General features: G+C 40.4%; 1 protein-coding gene across 2 annotated transcripts; it reads right to left on the reverse strand.

Moving 5' to 3' along the window:
* Nucleotides 1–1,291: 1,291 nt before the first annotated feature.
* LOC145440814 (uncharacterized protein KIAA2013-like) lies at nucleotides 1,292–12,069 on the reverse strand. Of its 2 annotated transcripts, none has more exons than XM_080318567.1 (13): nucleotides 11,975–12,069; nucleotides 11,538–11,588; nucleotides 10,376–10,597; nucleotides 9,029–9,199; nucleotides 8,831–8,968; nucleotides 4,170–4,294; nucleotides 3,901–4,111; nucleotides 3,172–3,277; nucleotides 2,980–3,095; nucleotides 2,681–2,916; nucleotides 2,487–2,619; nucleotides 1,729–1,814; nucleotides 1,292–1,660 (listed from the first exon to the last, which is right to left on the reverse strand). In XM_080318567.1, exons 2-13 carry the CDS (start codon nucleotides 11,555–11,557, stop codon nucleotides 1,497–1,499), a joined length of 1,728 nt encoding a protein of 575 aa, XP_080174693.1. In that variant the 5' UTR covers nucleotides 11,558–11,588; nucleotides 11,975–12,069; the 3' UTR covers nucleotides 1,292–1,496. The 2 variants fall into 2 exon arrangements, with proteins under 2 accessions (XP_080174693.1, XP_080174692.1); XM_080318566.1 differs by having other exon boundaries at nucleotides 11,357–11,588; nucleotides 11,975–12,065.
* Nucleotides 12,070–21,385: the final 9,316 nt, after the last annotated feature.

Genomic DNA, 21,385 nt, shown 5'->3' on the forward strand with positions numbered 1-21,385 from the left:
ATATATTACTTATTATTCCAGTGTTTCATTTGACCAGTTTTCCTTGGTTTGACTGATTTCTTGTCGTAATAGCGCACTGCATCGTTGCGTCCCGTCCATTCATAACAATATCGATTTCAAACTGCGAGGGCAATATTTTTGGAGTCCACTACCACAGCTACGTAGCAACGTAGCTACGTAGTAAATTGCTATGCCACTACTGCGGCCCAAATGATATTTCTATTTTTCGAAGTAGTTTAGCAGGCTTAGTATGGACCTACCTTGAATAAAGCTATCTGAGACGCTATCAGCCAATAATCCATCTTGCATGCCGCGAAGATATCGTAATGTTGAACTAGCGAGTAACGATGTAACACAGTTATTTCAGTCCAGATTATGAAGAATTTCATCTGATCAAACGCCACAGGGGCGTTGAATAAGTCGATTTACCTGAATATTGTATCATACGGAAAAACCAGCGCGTAATGAGATCGCTGGATCGATTTTGATGCACCTATATTGTACCCGGTTGTCGATCATGCCTCACCATCGCCTGCTTTATTTTAATCATTATGAAAGCTATTTCTCATTGAGTTTGCATTTGTGTAACTGTTCATCCCTCGGTTCGACACGTTCTACTATTATTGTTACAGTATTTGTGGTACACAAAAAGGAATATAGAAGTAACCGTTGGCTAGTAGTGCGGAGCATGGACTGGAGCCGGATTGGATATCCGGCCGGATTTTTACAATTTTGGCCAGAGCCGGATCACTACTTTTTTGATCCGGCCAGAATCTTTATGGATAAGCTTGACTTTTATAACTATATAACTACTAACCAACCACACGTAAGTAACCTACAAACCAGTGTGAACATAAACGAGGCATATTTATCAATTCACGGAACCTCCGTACCGAGTAGGGCCGGATCAGTACTTTTCCTGATACGGCCGGAGCCGGACCAGAGAATTGAACAACCGGATTGGAGCCGGACCAGAGAATTTGTCGATCCGCTTCGCACTATTGGCTAGTTGCCGGTTCTATTCATACGATGCCACAAGCTACTTCAACGCTACAAAACAACCACAAGATATTCGAGGAGTACAACCGAAGTGCGTCACCGCACACGATGGGTTTATTTTAGATTCCATATCGGAGTTCATGGATTTGCACAGAATACATTGCCCACGTAGGATGCAAGTTTATCGGAGAACGCGGGACAAAAGTCACGGCTGGCCATTCCCATCTGAAGTAGTGACCGGTGCATAAGCAAGCTCTAAAACCCTGACCACTCTCTCCAAATGAACACAAACTCCATGCATAGATGTATAATTGCAAGACATGAAACTAATAGACTATCATCTGCCAACAAAACAATAAAGAATGACTCCAACTCCCACATACCATTTCCATGAATAAAATCCCCCCTCCCACGTCGTAGACTAGCACCATCACCACTAGAACACAGTCAAGTGTATGGAATTTGCGACTATTTCACCGCAGACACGAACTAACAATCTACGAATGCAGTCTCTCTCTGGTGCTATACCATGTGTACTTGGAGCTCTTTCCTGAAGAATAGTTGGCGGTCGAATACCATTCGCGGTATATTAGTTGCATGAGGAATAAGTGAAAGAAGATGACAAGAGATCCGATGCCTACCCAAAATATCATCGGTAAACCTGAATGAACAGAAATTAGGATTTGTTCCGGCCATCTTTACCAAAATAGAACTTGCGTCTACACAAACCTTTTTTCCTGACTCCCTCCATGTGTTGAGCATGATCAATCCTAGCTTTCACATGTATTGTATCTCGCAAGTCCCTGAGATGCTCCCTGAACAGATTGAAAATTGAATAAATGTTTCACACATGGATAGATAATGACATGATGACTTCACAAAAATCACCATGAAACGAATTGCACAATCACGATTGGTGCCTGCTTCAGATAAGACCATAGGAGAATTAGATAAAATGAAGATGGAAGTCCGCCCTAATGATTTGTGTTTCTTATAGTTGAACTTCAACAGTGAACATTGAACTCATATCCGCACACCTACAATCCACCAAACTATAAAAACAACTAGGTTGAGATCAGACATGGTCAAAGTACTCTTCATAGAAGCGTAAAATGAAAGTCTGACAGTAATCAAGAAAGCAGTTTCAAACAACAAGTAGATTTGGACGTGAGGTTGCATCGGTCAATCGAAGGAGACTTTTAAACCTGCAGGGTATGCCTCTTTCACTACCGCAAAACAATAAATGACTCTACAAATAGGTAGCCTATATGGGCTACTTTGCCTGGATCTTACAATTTCCTTTGTAGAGATGACACAGACATACCAAAACTTCTGTCTACTTTTACAAAATCCAAAGTGTAGAAAGTAACGAGTCTTGCCTAAAAAGTCATTTACAAAATAAAATTTGATATGCAACTCAATCCATTGCGATTACACTTCACAATCACCCCATGTCTGATCAGGAGATATTCTACCTTCCATCATACCTGTCGTGTGAGATGTACAAAATGGCCGTCACTGGATCCGTAACAAAAACAGGCAAGCGCTGGGGTCTCATGCCCAATTCCACAGGCTTATGACAGCCCGCTTCGCAGGCGTACAGCTTAATCTTCGGCGACTCTGCAAAACACCGCTGACATCTTACTAACACCCTCACGTTATCGGAAGGTGGAAAAATTACCTTCCAGCGCGACCGAAATAACGGGGCTCTGTTCACCCTCGTTTTGCTTTATGTCAATGCTGATCGTGTCGTTCCGATAGATTAATCTGTGAAACGCGATGTCGTTGTGGAGAACAAGCGGGTCCATGTTGAGCCGCAAATCGCTTTCGGTAAACCGAAAACCTCCGAAGCTCAGCAGCATCGCTTGCAGGATGCCCTCGGCGCCCTCACTGACCAGTGATTTGCATTGGTTTTTTCTGAAGATTCCAGAGATTCAACTACGAGAATACACACACAATGAAAGCAAAGTGATCACAAACCTCAAAGTCAACGCCCAGTGTTTCTGCAGCTGTACCGCGTCTTGGACTGAAGTCACCTGCTTCCACAACGAAAGGCTGTGAAAAGTGGGATGCCCGTGGTAGCAAAATTCTGGCGTCTGTTCATGAAAGACGTATAGGTAATAAATATTTAATTAGACTTGCCAATCAGTAGCGTGAGAAAAGCAAACTAACTTGAAGTCGCTGCACCATGTTCCTTCTTTCCTCCTCTGGAATATCTTTGTTGTGAAGGTTGGAATCGGAACAAGAAAGGACATAGTACAGTGTTTCATTGATTTGCCTGAAATGGTATTTGCAGAGGTCGCTCCGGCGTACGGTTAAGAATTATTAATGATTTCGCTTTGGCAGAAAAACCTCCACAAATTGAAATATCAGTATGGTCACTTCAAAGCGATTGTGAAATGTTTATGCTGGCAAGAACCTTGGCTATCCATTGTAGATATTGTGATCAGAGACGTATTTCAGTCGAAAATGGACATTTAGTTGCTGATGATTACCTTAGACGAATGTCAGGCGAAAATATTCGGGTTCATTTCAATATGACTATAGGCTAGTCGAGTACGAGACAAGTGAAACTAGCCAATCGCAATTTCACCAAAAATGAGGGGATAGTCATATAGTAACTATCAGTAGACCTACATATTCGTGTTACTTCGATTAGTGTGCAATTTCAATAATAGTTAGCTGTCGACTGTCGTCATACAGCTGCAGAGGTAGTCAAAGTAGTTATCGTTCGCGTTCAAGTACAAATAGCAATAGCAATTCTTACACTAATGAATTTGAATGCGGTACATGAAACCAGTCAACGCTCACCACCACTAATTCGTATGATTTTCGTGAATAACAACTTGAGATATATATCGCAAGCAATACAACCAACGCGAAGAATTAAACAAGACTCACATCGGCCTCGGCAAGCCGGATTCGTCTTGAGACGAGCTTATAGTGAGCCCGGTATGCAGAATATCCTCCCAAGACTTCTTGTGCTCGAGGAGAAGATTTTCCATCGGGATATCGTTGACAAGAGCAGCCTGTCTCGAAGCTAAGTCCTGCACAGTGGCTTCGTCTTTTTTCGCCAGAATACGACTGGACCGCGGTGACGAATGCGCAACAACTGTGTATTACCGCGTGCAATATTATTTCCATAAGATAGCACACGGGCATCATCATACCGTGAACGGCATCTACGTGTCCTCGTCCGTCTGAGCCGATTTCGAGGACGTTAGAGGAAATTTTCGAGGCGATCGAAACGGTGAAATGGTCTTTTTCGGAAACTTTGAACGATCCCGATCGCATTCTGAAAGGGTTACCAAATATTCTCACAATAATAAACTCAAAAATCTCAATTGGATCTGCGTCAGCAATGATTAGTGACACTTACCATACAGATCATTAGTTATGAACGCCATCGCCAACAGTTACATGGCTTGCTTGTTGTCAGAAACACAGTAAGAAGCATGTGTTTATACACACTGCTTTAGACAAGCCTTATCACGAGGTGTTTAAATTATACCACTAACTGGGACTGCGGAGGCATGAAACACGATTCTGAACTAATCATAATTAATCATAATTAGGGCAAGTTTTTGCAACTTTTGCAACTTTTTTTTTACAGCTTCCGGCAGCTTCCTAAATACTCGTAAGATATGTAGAATGCTGGTTTAAGCTGTTTGAAGGAATGCTATAGTGCAACTTTTTTGCAACTTTTGTCCATTTTTTTCATGCAACTTTTTGCAAATTGACCTTTTTTTAGTCAATCTGGGAAGTTGACCTTTTTTTAGTCAACCGAGCAAAATGTGGTCAAAATGCAACTTCTGCAACTTTTTTTCGAAAATAAATGCAACTTTCCACGTATTTAACTGCAACAAAAACTTGCCCTAATCATAATGTCTCAGATGACGTATTGAGACAAGGGTAATTCCCGCCCAAATCAACTGATGCAGATAACCACGCGTTTCAAAATAAACACCAAATGCAATTCCCCAGCAACGTAGACATATTTCAAACTGAACAAAAGTTATTTTGCGAAAATCCATTCAGCGGTTTAGAATTTATGGGGATTTGAAAAAGACCACTTTTTGTGCTCAGTCAACCGTGAAAAGGTATGATTTTTGGAACATGAACTTTAGAATTTTAATGTAAATTAGTCTTTTTCTATGGCTTTGAATGGAGTACATTTTCAGAAGGTACATAGCCTGACACTCATTTTGAATATTTTTATTATGATAATAACCTATCCGCTTGGGGTTAAAAGGGGGGCTAAAAGTGAGGCAGAAGTAAAATCAGTCATGCGTGATGAATTTTTCCAGGCTGAATTGTGAAAAAAGGTATACTTCAAATTTATTGAGTAAGGTGTCATATGAAAGCTAAGAATGAGCACTGTCCAATAAAAGCAATGCCACTAGTGATTTCAAGGATCTAAGCTGCCTTATAGCAAGAAAACTATATTCAGGTATTTTCCATGTGTCCCAAGGTATTTTTGGTTATATATTTTATACACATTCTTGACATGTATGATTGATTAATGCTTCATTAAGCATATTAAATAGCTTGGGGCAGGGCTTACTAAAATATGAAATATAAAAAGCAGGAATATAAAGTGAGTCGTGCATAGATTATTTAGATACATACCATCATTTCTATAAATGAAATCTTCAAACAGTCTGGCGGTATAGCAGCTGTGCATGGTTGAAAAATATAATTTTAATAACTACACTAGGCACATATGATTTGGTTTCATGGGAGTTATTCTTTGTAAATGGCAAAGATTTATCTTGCAAACTTGAAAGCTCAATGTCACATCTGTGATTTAAAAACATGGGATTTGACGACTCTGACCCGGCATAAGGATGGAATGCTTATGTGAACTTTTCAATGAGAACTATATCATTACATATTTTAAACTTTTGCTGTGTAGGCATTCTGACTAGAAATGTAGTACAGAAGTATGTCAGGGTTACATTTGCAGCAATACTTTTTATAGTATAAGCTTGATCAACAGAGACAAGCATCAACTACAAACCACTTTATATCATCACAAAGCTACAAAACTGCAACTGAAATCTTGTGATCTATTCAAATTAACAAAAAATATCAACGTACCTGCAAGTGATAAGCTAAGAATTCGTGTAACAACGGAAGTGCTGTAAAGGGTTGTAATGACTATAGTCACTGAACTTGACTCGAGTCATTTTATTAAACGTTTAAAATGACCTGACTCAAGTCAATTTGTGTATTGACTCGACTTGTATTCGAGTCATTATTCATGACTCGAGACTAGGACGGTCAAGAAAGACAATTCGTTGTAACTTCGAAGAATGGTAAAGTCACCACATTATTGCTATTTCGTCTATCAGCCTTGATACATGGAAAATAGGGCCAGAAAATGTTAGGACTGAGGAAAATTACAATATTATGAATCCGTGCCATTTTATATCACTTTAGCAGAGTTGGGAAAAGTAGGTTAAACCGGATTGATAAGTCGGACTCGAGTCATCATCCCTCTACTCACTGACTTGAAACTCGGGCTACTTGACACGGTGGGAATTGAAAATGACTCGACTCGAGTCAAAACTATAAAAGTGAGAGTGACTAGTGATTCGGAAGCTTGTGACATGGTAACAACCCTGGTGTTGTACAGGAAACGTAGCTGTTCCCGGAAGAATTTTATTGAGAATCTGTGAACAGATTTGAGTAAACTTGCTCGTTGGGCGTTTTCACAATTCTGTGAAATCAATTTCCAAATTTTGATGTTTTGCAAGTGTTGACTGGCCAAATGAGAGAATGATTGCTCTACCAGTATGCTATGTAATTTACCTGTATGAGATTTGACCGATTGTTGAGGCGATAATATGGTTGAAAAATATAATTTTGATAACTACACTAGGCACATATGATTTGGTTCCATAGGAGTTATTCTTTGTAAGTGTATGAACAGTTCTCTGGTTGAGAAAATATTTTTGAGAATATCCCCAAATATTGTGATGACAACAATACTTCAACTACTTATAGGTCAGTGGTTCTCAACCGGGGGTCCGCGAAGCATTTTCGGGGGGTTAATCAGGTTGACATCAATCAGGTTTCGAAACATTTTGGATTTGAGGTTTTCAGGCAGCAAATTAGTGAAGAGTCGTTTAAAATTTAAACCTCGTCACGAAATCCATTTTTTACTTTGGTGCCATATATGCTGCGATTATATACCGAAAGGTATTGTTGGAAGCATTACACATAATTATATTACCTCCGCCAACTCCTATCTTTTTATCAAATCAAAGGCACGGATTTTCAAGACACGACCACGTATTTCAAGAAATGCAGCTGCAGACTTTGCTTTGAAATGATAAAAGTCTACCCAATTTCTACATATAGTAAAATGTTGTTTTCAGGACAAGTCATTTTGTTGGTGTTTATCACTAGCGTACAATTGTTATTTGCACAAGACGGATTACTGTTGCAGGATTATTGAGATAAATTTGTACTAAAACTTGAGATGGTCCCCGGGTCCGTGACGGCCAAAAGGGGTCCGCGAAGACAAAAAGGTTGAGAACCACTGTACTAGGTCATAAACAGTGCCTGGTAATCAGAGTGTAGCACAAAGGTTGTCCTTTTACTGATAATTTTACCATGACTGTCTATGTATATTAGTTACTCAGAGATGTCAGAGTGAAATGTAATGTGAAGTATAGAACTAGTCAGTCGGCTGTCTCTGTATTCGTATTTTTGACTGAATAATAGTAGGCCTATGATTAAATGTCTGATATCACTTGTACCATGCAATGAAATGGATAGTGCTAGCCAATACATATACTTAATCAAGTAATGGTCGTAACCTATCAAAAACCAAGCAGCTGTATAAATTATACCACCCAAAATACCTTTAGACACAGGGGAAATAGCATGATCATAGTTTTCAGGCTATTAAACTGCTTATATCCTTGAAATCACTATTGGGATTCCTTTTACTGCATTGTATTTATTCTCAGCTTTCATATGATACCTTACTCAATAAATTTGGAGTGTACCTTTTATCACAATTCGACCCAGAAAATTGTGTCACGCATGACTGATTTCTTGGGGGGTTCAACTGTCACTGCTCATTTGACCCATAACCTTTTGGAATATCCAGCAAATTATTATTTACATTTAAAGTTCAGTTAACAGAGGTCACAAAAACATTGATTCACCCGCGAAAACTCAAGCCCATTATATGTAAACATAACTGCAAAATAAGTTGTTCAGAAAAGTCATTTTGACATGGTTCAACGAACGCAAAAAGTGGTATTTTTCTTATTGCGATAAAATCTCGAAGGCTTGTCCGATTTTGATAAAATCAAGTTTTTTCTGATCAGACGATCAATGTCTCCCTTTGTGTGCGATTTGAAGAAAATCCATGACCATAGGGTTATCTTTTGAAAATAATTCTGTTGATTTGGGCTGGAATTACCCACAACTCATTTTACCACCTCAAAATACAGTCAATGAGCGGCGTTATATCCCGTAAGCAATGTTCCCACTGCTGACAGAGTCGTCGTGCACAGAGAAAACTGTGCCACGCACAAAAAGCCGAAGTGATGACCTTTTTGTAGTCTTTACGCACTGCAGTCCAAGAGACCATGCAGTGAGTCGGTGAGCGCGCGCAGACTCGTGAAAAATGAGAGGGAACGTTGTCCGTAAACATATTAGAAGCAAATATTACAACCTTACATATGCCGATTGCCCAACTATCATAAGAGATGGCACACCTGAGCACGAGGGTGGAGCAAAAAGAGTAAACGCAGTATAGAAGTTACATTAGTACTCGGGTAAATACTCGAAACATGCAATTCTTTCTTACATAAAATCACCAGTGCTTCGGTTTTCTTTCCATAAATTTGAGTTAACTTCACCATGCTTCATAGGAATTCTAATATCATCCTGCTTATTTCCTTTATAGATTGCTTCAGTGTGTTGTAAAAATAGATTAGGTCGTGACCTACCACAAGAGAGGATGATTAGCAATAAAACAGCAAGAAGTACACAATCGGTACGTTACCTGTGAGCCACTACAGTGTGATTTAAAAATATGAGGCCGGAAGTACCGGGCAGCTTGAAACAAGATAGAGTCTCCAATATTCCCTCACGAAAATTTAAAACTTGATGTGTGGAATGTAATGCTTCATCGCCCAAGTTGGCTTCAGGCTTCAGAACGGGCTTGAATGGCAGTCTACAGAAAATACATCGCAATAATATTATGAATATATGATAGGCAATTTACTTGAAATTTTGGTCAATTATTGCTTTGAAATCCGTTGCATTCTAATTCCATTCAGATAAATGAAAACAGTTGGATTTTAGCTTTGATGAATACTGCCATGCAGACCGGGAAATATAAAATTTTCAGCTTTCTTAATTAGATTATAATTATAAGTAGGCTAGTTTTTTTTCAAATTATATTAAATTTATAGTTGGAGGTTTTCCACATTAGATCAGAATCACTGAATTCGCGGAAACTTCAAAATCAAATTTATTTCAGTTCATACGAAATAAGAGTGCATTTTCAAGCATGGGAATGGCAAATGTCCGTACAGTAAATTAGGCTCGTTTCACACAATACAGTTCTCCTGCAGTATTTTCAGGACAATCATAAATTAGATTAACATTGGAGCGCAAAAACATTAAACAAATTTAATTGGAATTAGAGCAAATAAGCATTAGATTATAATTATATTACTGACATTTTGCTCTATTTAGACAACTAGAACTATTCAGCAGGGTTGAAATGACTCGAGTCATGACTCGACTAACGATTTTCTGATGACTCGACTTGACTCGAGTCATTTTATCAAAATACGGAAAATGACTCGACTCGACTCAATCTGTGCATTGACTCGACTTGGACTCGAGTCAATGCGCATGACTCGAGACTCAGACGGCCAAGACCGACATTTTATTGTAATTTCGAAGCCAACACACTATTGGGATTTCGTCTGTTGGTACTGGTACTTGAGAATGCGACCAGCAACTGCTAAAAGTGAGGACAATTGGTATATTATAAATGCGAAACATTTGATATCACCAAACAGAGTTATAAAAAGTGGGTTTACCAAGACTTCAACTGGAAACTGAGCAGTCAACACAATGACTTGGACTCGGACTCGAGTCATAATATCATGACTCGGACTCGAACCTCTGCTCGATGACTTGGACTCGGACTTGACTCGGTGGTGAATTGAAAATGACTCGACTTGACTCGAGTCAAAACTATAAAAGTGAGATTGACTTGTGACTCGGAGCCTTGTGACTTGGTTACAACCCTGCTATTTAGTTGTCAAAGTCTGATTCAATCATTTATTACAAACCAGTTAAGTTGACTCTACAACGGTAGCAAATTGATGCGTACTCAAAATATCCGAGATCTTCAGTTGACGATTTAGCTGCACCCTCTGGGGAGGTTGAATAGACGATATGCAAGCGCGAATCGGGCTTGACAATGAATGCTAGCTTTCCATTTCCAACGAATGATATAGGATCATCCAAGTTGCCCGCAGGAGCAGCATCTTTCGACCAGGTTTTGATAAATGCATCTCCTTTACTGACAGCGGGTTCATGTCTCTTCAAGTATCTAAATGTGAACACATTTCAAATAAATTAGCCTATATGCCAAGATTTATATACAATCGGAACCCCTATAGATTAAGACCACAGATAGCCAACTCTCTTGTGTTCACATTTCTTAACAAAACAATGCTCTCAACTTGTTCATGTCTTCGCCAGTTTAATAATGTTATTGCAGATATGTGTGTAGTGTGTCAAGTTCAAAGCCAATACATTGTGATGAGCAATTGAGCATAATGACAACCCTCCGAGTTAGCTCATAGACCATGAAAAGGTATTCTTTTTGTTTTGCTATGGCTTTGACGATCGAGTTGGTGCAAATTTACTAATATCCAAAAGATCAGGTGATTGTATGTGTCCATTACCCCAAATGGAATCGGTGTCTCGTCTCGTGCACACTGCACACCAAAGATTCTACTGACTATACACAGGTGTGACGCGGAAAATCGTCTTGGCACACCAAATATTTTACACTAAACGTACCGGGATTCCAACCAGGTCCATTACCTACAGTTGGCTCGTCGACCAAGAATTTGACATGTGTGAGTCGTGAGATGATAATTATATTCAAGCCAGAATATTTTTCTATCTATGATACCGGTATTTCAAAACATGCCTAGTTTTTGTATGGTTAGGCGAAAGCCAGCAATAAAATGAAATAAGTTATGACATCAATTTTTATTTGCAAATGGCGGCAGCTTTTATCCACTCATCACCATAGCTAGATAACAACATAAGGTTGTTGTTGAAATTGAAATATACTTACTCTTTTATGCAATCATCTACTGCATTATCGTGTCGTAAATATTGAAATAGTCGTAGAAGGTAGTGGGGTCCAAAGTATGCAAAGCATACGCAAACAAGGAAGATTATTAAAATCGTCTTCCTTGTAAGAGAAATCCTCTTCATCGGTGTGCCCGGATAGGCAAACGGTCTTTGGGAATTACCTTGCATATTTTAGCCCCATTTGATATGCTAGATGCAATGTATTGTTGTAGCTGAAGTGCAATAACAAGACATAATTTTTCACATCATATTATTCTTCATTCGTATGTAAATTCAGAAAGTTACCAATACAAAATACTTAGGCTAGCAAGTAGTAAGTATGGTACTTACTAAGTACCAAGTATGAAGACTATTAACTAGCCCGACATCAGCAATTTTGTACCACAAGGAAAAACACCCTCAACACATGATGACAAAATGAATGAGTATGTATATGATTTCATCGATTGCCGATTGGGCACACATTATATACCAGTCCAACTACAACTGCATTAACATCAACTATAGCGTTACAGACTAACTAACTAAAAACAAGAAGCCCAGAAATAGTGTAGCATAGGAGGGAGGTTACGTTAATATGATAAAGCACAGCAGTTACCCCTTGATTTAAAACAAATCACAGTCGCGAGCTGCTTCTATATTAATTTACAATTTACATTACATTGCCGGATAGCGAACAGTTGCGTCATGGTCGCTTGCACCTGCAGTATACATTGCTAGCCAAACCACTGAGCCATTCGATTTGCGGGTGTGAGAGAGATAGAGATAATATATATTATATACAATATACATACATACAAAGCGAAAATAAAAACGATGTAAAACCATGCTGTGACAAAGGGACCGAGAGAATGTCAAGTCAGCCACAGCCTAATGGATACTTTTTGAATCACGGAAACTCAGAACAAAATAACACACTCGTAACGTTGCAAAAACAGAAGAAAATGGAAGTATAGGAACATTCACAGTAACTCTAGCAAATTGGTCAAAATGGTTAACAAATCAATCTATTTCATTTATGGTGGATAAACGTACGATCCAGGAGGATAGTCATGGTATATTCGTTTGAACATTAGAAAGGTTTATCCTTATGTGGGACGGAGTGTATATAGTTCCAAATCAGAGGGTGAGTTGACGAAAAATTGAGTCTTGGTGTCACATAGACGTATTGTGGTTCCTAGCACTGATATTATATACTGATATGTTACGAAATTCGTCTAGCAAGCAGTGTTGGGATGACTCGAGTCACGAATACATTGCGTGCGTTTATATTCTCACGGATGTGTAGATGGCTATAGTAGTGAATATTGATATTGTGCCATATCACTTTGTTTCAACTTATCGAAGTTCGTATTAGGTTCTATATTTTGGCTGATAAGAACTGACTGTAATGGTATGTAGCTGTACACTCACATACTTTCTCAGCAGTTCTACGTGTGCGTGAGGGATACACCGTCTTTTTGCATGTAGGCTAGGCCTATATATTTAACTAGATATTCGATATTCGTTATTTGATTAGGATAAATGATTAATTAATCTGTCTTTCACACAACTAGCGTAATGTAATGACTTTGAATAATCACTCATAGGCTACTTCCAAAATTCAATTTGACTTGAATTGTGACTTGACTCGTGACTTGACTTGAATTGACTTGACTCGACTTAACTCGAGTCACCTCCAAAAAATGAGTGACTTGACTTGACTCGAGTCACCTTTGAAAATCGATTGACTTGACTTGACTCGAGTCAAAATCTGCAATGACTCGAGATGACTCGTGACTCGAAGGTAGTGACTTGATCCCAACACTGCTAGCTAAACTCTAAAGAAGTGATTATATATAACCTTTGCTAATCTGGTGAACGCTAAGCATTATTCCTGCAAATCCGATCGTCAGGAATCACAAAAACAAAAATCGATCACATTACTATAAAATACTGGTGCACAAAATGAAATGTGCATCAACAAGAATGTTAACATAACAAAACCAATAAAGTGCGCCTTGCACAAAACAAAATTATATTACATCTGCTATAGAGTCTAAGCGCCACTATCTCATATCTCATTGCAGTATAACTAAATAGGCCTAGGCCTATATATTATAGTCATTGACTGCAGCAGTATTTAACATATTTGCAGTAATTATCAGTTACAACTTCGAATATAAGATATGGTTGCAACCACCGGATAACCATAATGTAACAATAACTGGCGGCTCATCCCATAGTAAAGCAGCCGCATTACCCCACCTGTGAATAAGGCCTACAATAGCAATAATATTAACAATAATGAATTTATTTATAGTAGGGTTACCATACGTCCTCTTTTAAGAGGATTTGTCCTCTTTTTTGACTTTTTAGAAAGTGTCCTCGGAGGACGCCCTTTTGTCCTCTTTTTTGAGATTTTGTCCTCTTTTTTGAAAATTGAGGTCAGATTTAGAGCAAATTGCGAGTGATATGCCGTAAATTAGCACAGAACTGACGCTCCGGCGGGTATTTCGGAGTGAAAAACGGTTATTTATCCACCTAGCAATGCGGGAAGAAAAACGGTAATTTGAGCGCTGAGCGGAAGAGATGACCTTTTTTTTTAGTCAACCGATCACAAAGTGGGAAAAATTCACCGGTTTTTGAGAATTCTTCTCCGGTTTTGTAAGTCTCAAATTTCTGAAAAAGTGTCCTCTTTTTAGATTTTCAAAATATGGTAGGCCTAAGCCTAATTTATAGACGCATCAGGGCAATTTTCTGTGATTTCGCTTGTAAATGCTTCGTCGGGGCATATTTACATTTTCCCTGGGTATCGCTTATAATTGCGTTACCACATTTTTATGGATCAAATACCGGACATTCTTTAGCGCCCACTAACGAATTTTACAATGAGGTGTGAATACATTGTAAGTCAATATGACTTCACTTTATTACGCAATTCTTGGTCGTGGTGCAAAAGACCAACAGGTGATAAGCGCCAAATCTTTCTTTTTAATAAACAACAACAACAACATCAATATGACTTCACACTAGCAAAGCTTCGCCTATCGACTGTATACAGGAGGGGATTGGAACATAGGTTTTGAATTGGACTATCCTTAATGTGAGCTCTGATGATTGCTTGGGTCTGCGACAGATTTCTTCACGGGCCGAATAAAATCGTCCGGGGAACCTTATCCGGTCCGCCGGTTGCGTGTTTGACAGCCCCGTTATACTGTTAGGTCGGTGCGGTTTTCTGGTTGTGTGTTGTAACCAGGTCCGAAACAACATTTTTTCAGCCCCCTTCCGCTCAAAAGGCACTAATCTTAGGCCCACCGTAAGGTAATCGATGCAACTTCTTGCGGGCTTACTATATGCATCTACTTCTTAAAATTTGTGGATTAATTCAGTCAATAATATTGGTTCTTCCAATTCCATATAGATATTACTATAAAATACACCAGTAGATTGCACATCCGGCGGTTTCCAACCTTTTATGGCCTCGAACTCATTTCCAATTTTAATATGTTCCGTGGTCAAGCTCAAAAATGATAGGCTGATTAATAAAAAAAGTCAGCTTTCCCAAACTTACTCACGGCCTACTTGGGAAGCTGATGACGTACATCACCTTTGCGATCCCCAGAATATAGGCAAACGACCCGCTCGGGTTTAGAACGATTGTCTCTGACTAAACGAAAGCATCCAAACGGCTTTTACCAGCTCTAGGAATATACCGTTATCTTATAATTGCGAATACAATTACTTTTATTTCAGTAAATGATGGTTATTTTCATATATTTTTGATTGCATTCTTTGCGAGGGCGCGGTGCGTGGTCCCCATATTAATTTCACTATTCCTTGCATTAAATCGCGCGCAGCGCGAAGAAAAATTTCAAATAGCATTATTCTGCTTAAAAATAATATTATTTATGTTGATTTACAAACAAATTTTGATCCTACTTCACGCCTTCAAAATTCCGAACAATAAGGCATATTCTATAATTTCCTCCCGGACGCTGTTTTTACAGTGAAATTCCGGACATGTCCGGGAAATTCCGGACGTATCGCAACCCTAGCTTATAACTATAGCTTCATTTCTCTCATAAATTCACTGACACTAAAGAAACATCGATTTCTATTATTTTATTGATTAGGCGAAATTAGTGAGAACATATTGCCCGTTTCTATCGTTTCTATACAGCGGATCGATGTACTGATCAATTGGAGGCCACTAATCACGATTTCCAATCATAATCATAGGCGCAGATTGTGCGCAACTCTGTTATATATAAAAGGAATGTACGTCGAATACTCACGCAGAGCTGATTACCGCCGACCAACGCTTCACAAAAACCTTGCGAAACTGATTGATATCGCATAAAGTCTGTTGATGTATTACCGTGAAAGCAATAAAGTCCAGGCCAATGTTTTCACTGACTTTGTGTTGCGAACCTTAAAGGGAACGTGGCGTGTCGTCTTGAATAGGAGAACCTCCGCCATATATAGTCTCACGATAACATTGATATCTGCATACGTGAATTCTATATATTAGTGGTTCTCAACGTTGTCTTGGGAACCAGTAAAATTTCAAAACAAATTTTGCGGACTGGTGGTGGCAGTGGCATAACCGAATAGACACCAAGAACTGCCCAAAACATGAACGAGAAAGATTTCGACGTTTCAGGAATCGCCCCGTGCATCTCATTTCCAAGGCAAAAGCAAAGTACAATGAGAGATTTTTCAACAGACACATAAAGGACACTCGAAAAACATGGTCAGGACTTAACTCTCTCCTACATCGAAAAAAAGGCCATAAGTCTGTTTCGGAAATTGTGAATTCGGATACCGGAAACAAACTTTCAGACCCGGCGGCCATCGCGAATCACTTCAATGAATATTTTTGTAACGTAGGCCCAAATATTGCTTCTTCTATTACAAAACCTGTGTCGGCCAGGTCAGAGGTGAGATCGATATCCCAGTCAATTGTGCTTGAACCTACGACCAAATTCGAAGTAGAAGTAGCCATCCACAAACTGAAATCGCACAAGGCCGACGGCTATCATGACGGCCCATCATGGTTTTTAAAAATGATAAGCCTGCATATCGGTCAATATATGGCCCATTTTTTCAACTTCATGATAGAAAATGGAGTCTACCCAAGCTATCTAAAAAAAGCCAGAGTAGTCCCTGTACACAAAGCTGGGGATAGAACTAATGTCACCAACTACCGTCCGATATCCGTTCTCCCATGCATCGGGATTGTATTCGAAAAGTTGCTCCTCTCCCGCCTGTCCTCATTCCTCGCCAAAATGTCTGTCATTTCCCCTCAACAATTTGGCTTCCGAAACAAACACCAAACCGCTCATGCCCTCCTAACAGTGGCCGAACAGTACTATGATATCTCAGAGAAGCAAAATGTGGGATGTAGCATTTTTCTCGACCTAAAAAAAGCGTTTGACTGCGTAGATCATAAAATTCTAATCTCGAAATTGGCGCGTTACGGACTTCGGGGCCCACAACTTGAGCTCATGAAAAGTTACCTCACTGGACGCCAACAAATGGTTGCGATCTCAGACACCTTGTCCTCTCCTCCCCCGGTGACCTGTGGTGTGCCCCAGGGCTCAGTACTTGGACCGGTCCTTTTCACCTTATATGTCAACGACATTTTTGAAACCTCCTCATTGAACACCACACTGTTCGCTGATGATCCTCACCTCCTCTCTTCCGCATCTTCGACGGCAGAGCTGGATGCCCTGACTGGTGACTAAATGCCCAAAGTCCATGAGTGGACGGCCCAGAACAACCTTTGCATAAACGCCTCGAAATCGCAATTGCTGACAGTTAATTCAAAAAATAACCTAACCGTTAATATCGCTGGTCAGCCCGTTTCCAACACAGATAATGCCAAATATCTCGGAGTTTTACTGGACTCGAACATGTCCTGGAAGAGTCATATTCAGTCACTAGAAACTAAATTATCCCCGAAGTGCGGCCTGTTCTACAGCCTTGGGCGCTTCATGCCAGCATGGGTTCTTCTGATACTCTTTAAATCCTTAATCCAATCGAAGTTACATTATGACAACCTCTGTTGGGGGGCTGCCAGTAAAACTGCACTCAAGCCACTGCAGAAACTACAGCATAAAGTGCTCCGAATCATAGCTAGGGCCCCAAAGGGGCCTGGCTGCCCATCCAATAAGTCGCTGCTGAAGAGATTCGGCGTCCTAAACATAGAAGATATGCGGAAACTAGAAATCGCCAAGTTTATGTATCAGTTTCACTGCGGTCGTTGCCCCGAATATTTCAATGACTTCTTTACCTCTGAATCAAAAGCGCACAAGTACAACACACGCGCGTCCACGTCGTCCAAATATCATATGATCGACCGAAAAGATCATCGCTCCATCAAATATGCCGGACCTGATGTGTGGAACAGTATCCCGCCGGCCATCCGACAGTCGACGAGCATGTCCACATTCAAGTCGAAATACAAGCAATTACTACTAAATAAATACAGTCCATCCTCAAGATTACCGGACCACGATTGACCTATCGATCTCGCTTCCCATGACATGCCGCCCTATTTCTTGTCGCATTCTTCTTCTATACTATCTTCTTTACTTTCATTCAGTGTGCATGCCTCCTCTTTACATCGCCTAGGCCAAGGTGGGCGTCAGATTCCATAGACTACTCCTTGTCGCTTCGACATCTTCCTGTCTTTTCATTGTATCGCATTTTTGTGGTGTATTGAACTGATAAAATTGCTAATAAACCAATGAATGGTGAACCTTCAAATATCAAAATTAATCCAAAATGTAATTACGGTAAATGCATACGCTATCCAACTCCAACGGAAATGTTGGAAACTCGATGTAGGCTAATGACAAATTTGCCATTGCCTTTTTGATATCATGCGTGCTATAAATGAATCTTGCAGTTGCTGCAAGGCGAGGTCTTTCATTTTGATTCTGTCGTTTCTTTTGAAAGAACTACACTCCCAACTAAAAAGTGTATATTCACACCCTTGTACCACCTGTGATAAACGGGTGTGAATATACACCCATACACCCTTGTTACACGATATATATATATATTGACTTTTCAATTAGATAAAATAAAAAGGGCAAAAGAAAACAGGAAACAAAAGAACATCGAGATAATCAGTTTTGGGCTCGTGTTAGGCGTCTCCAACGTAGGCGGTCGTGGGCGTCTTCAAGCGACAGCCCGCGTTGCGCTAGATCGGTCTCCATTGTCGAGCGCCATGCTTTCCTATTCCAGCCACCTCTGCGCTATGGCTCCGTGGGAATGTGATTGATGATGACGGCGGCTGGTTGCTCGTCTTGATGCCTCACTAGATGGCCGATTAGGCGGAAGCGTCGTTCAGCTACCAGCAGACGGCATGGGACCGTTCCGGTGAGTTCTCGCAATGCATTCGTGGATATATGCTCCGGATGGTCAATGCCGAGTGCATAGCGGAGGAGTGCGTCGTAGTTAGCGTTGAGCGTCTTAGCCAGCTTCTCTGTTAGCGTGAGTGCCTCTATTCCGTAGAGAAGAACCTGCTCGACAGTGGCACGGAAGATACGGGTCTTGAGCTGGGTTGAGGCACTTGAATGGAAGAGGCTATGCAGCCGTCTTGCGGCGACCCAGGCCTTTGCTCACCTCGCCTTGAGCGCCTTTCCAGAGTCAGCGACGTCAATACCGAGGTATACAAAACTCGTTACATACTTGAGATCGATTTCTTCCAGTTGAATTGGTGTCGCGTTCTCCGGTAGAGCTGGTATGGCCAGAACCTCAGTCTTCTTGGGGTTGATCTGGAGGCCAACAAGAGCGGCGGCGGCCTGTAGCTGTTACACGATGCCAGAACATACCGCTGACATACACCGCGGTATAAATCGAATACAACATTTTAACCCAAGTTATGCTTGCACGCAGGCACGTGGGATTTATAAGATATATTTCTGAGTTAGGTTATGTCGTGTACCACCCTTTAAGTGTGAACGCACACTCTCTTCCTTCACTATAAGAGCGTATACGTCTGTACGACTGTTCTGCTTGACAGACTCAATTATATACCAATTGTCGCGAAGTTACACTTTCCAAATGTAACGATTTTTTCATCAAAGTATTCTTAGCTTTTACGTACATCTGGTCGCATTGTAGTCTATACTTCTTATGTTACGAACACAATAGAATTCGATCTGGCGCCAATCTCAGACACGGAAACATAGCTCGCGGCACCCAACCACTTCGAGTAAACCGAGTGCAAGATTAGGGGCTATCATGACCAGAAAATGTCATCAAACCTACGGCACTGTTTAGCCCCAGTTTCTAACGATGTTGACTAAAATCAGGTCATCACTTTCGACCTAGCCCCAATATCCCTAAACGGCCTAATCGCCTGTGATGACCTATTCTTAGTCACCGTATAGTGCAGTGGTCGGGAACCTTTTTCGACCGAAGAGTCATATCGGACCAATATTTTCAATTGTAACTCCCTAAGAGCCATACATGTCAATCAACTGTTACGTCACAATTTAACATCTGTGACGTATTGGTAGCATTAATACATGAAATTCGTAGTGTGCGCCATATTTTCTGCCCACGTAGGTAGGCGGAGCAAAACATGGTGCATGACTACAGCAATACGTACCCAGCGTGTGATACGCCAGTGGCGTGGGGTTAGGGGAGGAGATTTTGGACATTTCTATTCCCAAAATCACGGAATTTTCATATTTTTCGAAAATAAAGTGCGAAAGGAGAGGTAAGGCTCAGACGGGCCAAGCCTCACCTGTGACAGCGCAAATATTCATCAACTGTAATTATCGCGCTGTTTCTGAAAATCCAAGTATTGATCGACTTCTAAAATATTTATTCGGCGTAACCTAATGTTGCGTTACACCTCTGCATTTTCACTGCGGTGCTGGAAAGCTACTACTCAATCAAGAAAATAGATAGCTATGGTGCTGTTTTTAATCTAGATATCACTGATGTCACTTCCAAGGCATTTTATTTCTCGGCATAGATAAGGAAGACAATGTGCATTTGAAAACTGCATTGTCTTACAAGGGTCGCCATGTCTGCTATTCTCTTTCGTCAATCAAGGTAACGTGAAATCCAAGATTTCTAGGCGCGGGTTGGTGGTTAGATCGAATTCGCGAGTGGTGTTAGTCGCCGGTGCGACAGCAACTTAAATTGGGGGATTTTGAAAAGAGGGCGGTACGAGCCCGTTAACCTGGATACGCCACTGTCTTGACCTCTAAAAGACATGTTTATGCTGCCACGAGAATAATTATTCTCGGCGTCATGAAAATCTACTAACAAGTTGCTGCAATATTGATAAAGTAAGTCCAAAATTAAAAATTTTTCAAAGAGCCATATCTTATACCCAAAAAAGCCATATATGGCTCACGTGCCATAGGTTCCCACCCACTGGTATAGTGGTATATACACATCCATCGACGCTTCGATTCACGGCAGTAGAGCACGCTCCGGATTGTGAAAGTGTCAGAAGTGTATCTTGGCTCATCCTTCCTCAGCACGTCGCAGATATTACAGCATCTTTACAAAAAAGCCCATAAGTTAATGACGACTGCAATGAAGGCGACATAAAAAGAGCAATAAAAAAGCGTCTAAAAGACAGTAGAAGATATCAAAATCGATCTCTGTTACATCTAGCATTGGGTCGAGGTGGATATGAAATTAATAGACCATGCACTCGTAGCAAAAAGAGAATGTATTCACACCAAACTCAGTCACAATGCAACATTCGAGGCTGATTTTGGGGGTTACAGGACCACGAGCAGGATCAAATTCATATTTTCACAATCAGTACCGTGGTAGCTTTCGATAGATTGCCATTTTATCAAATTTCGCGCTCGTCAAGTCTGTCAAAAATGGCCGCAAAGTTGCGTTTGGCCAAATGGAAAGTGTGACGTAGACCAATCGCAGTGAGCCATGAGATTTGCTTGTGTCCACACCATATAATACGCTATGGTTATATGTATGAATAGATCACGGAATTTAGAAAGATCGATGTGTCTTAATGGTGGTA

The sequence above is a fragment of the Botryllus schlosseri genome, chromosome 6 (assembly GCF_051294905.1).
Source record: "Botryllus schlosseri isolate E-star chromosome 6, Bs_hap1, whole genome shotgun sequence".
In the NCBI taxonomy this organism is placed as follows: Eukaryota; Metazoa; Chordata; class Ascidiacea; order Stolidobranchia; family Styelidae; genus Botryllus; species Botryllus schlosseri.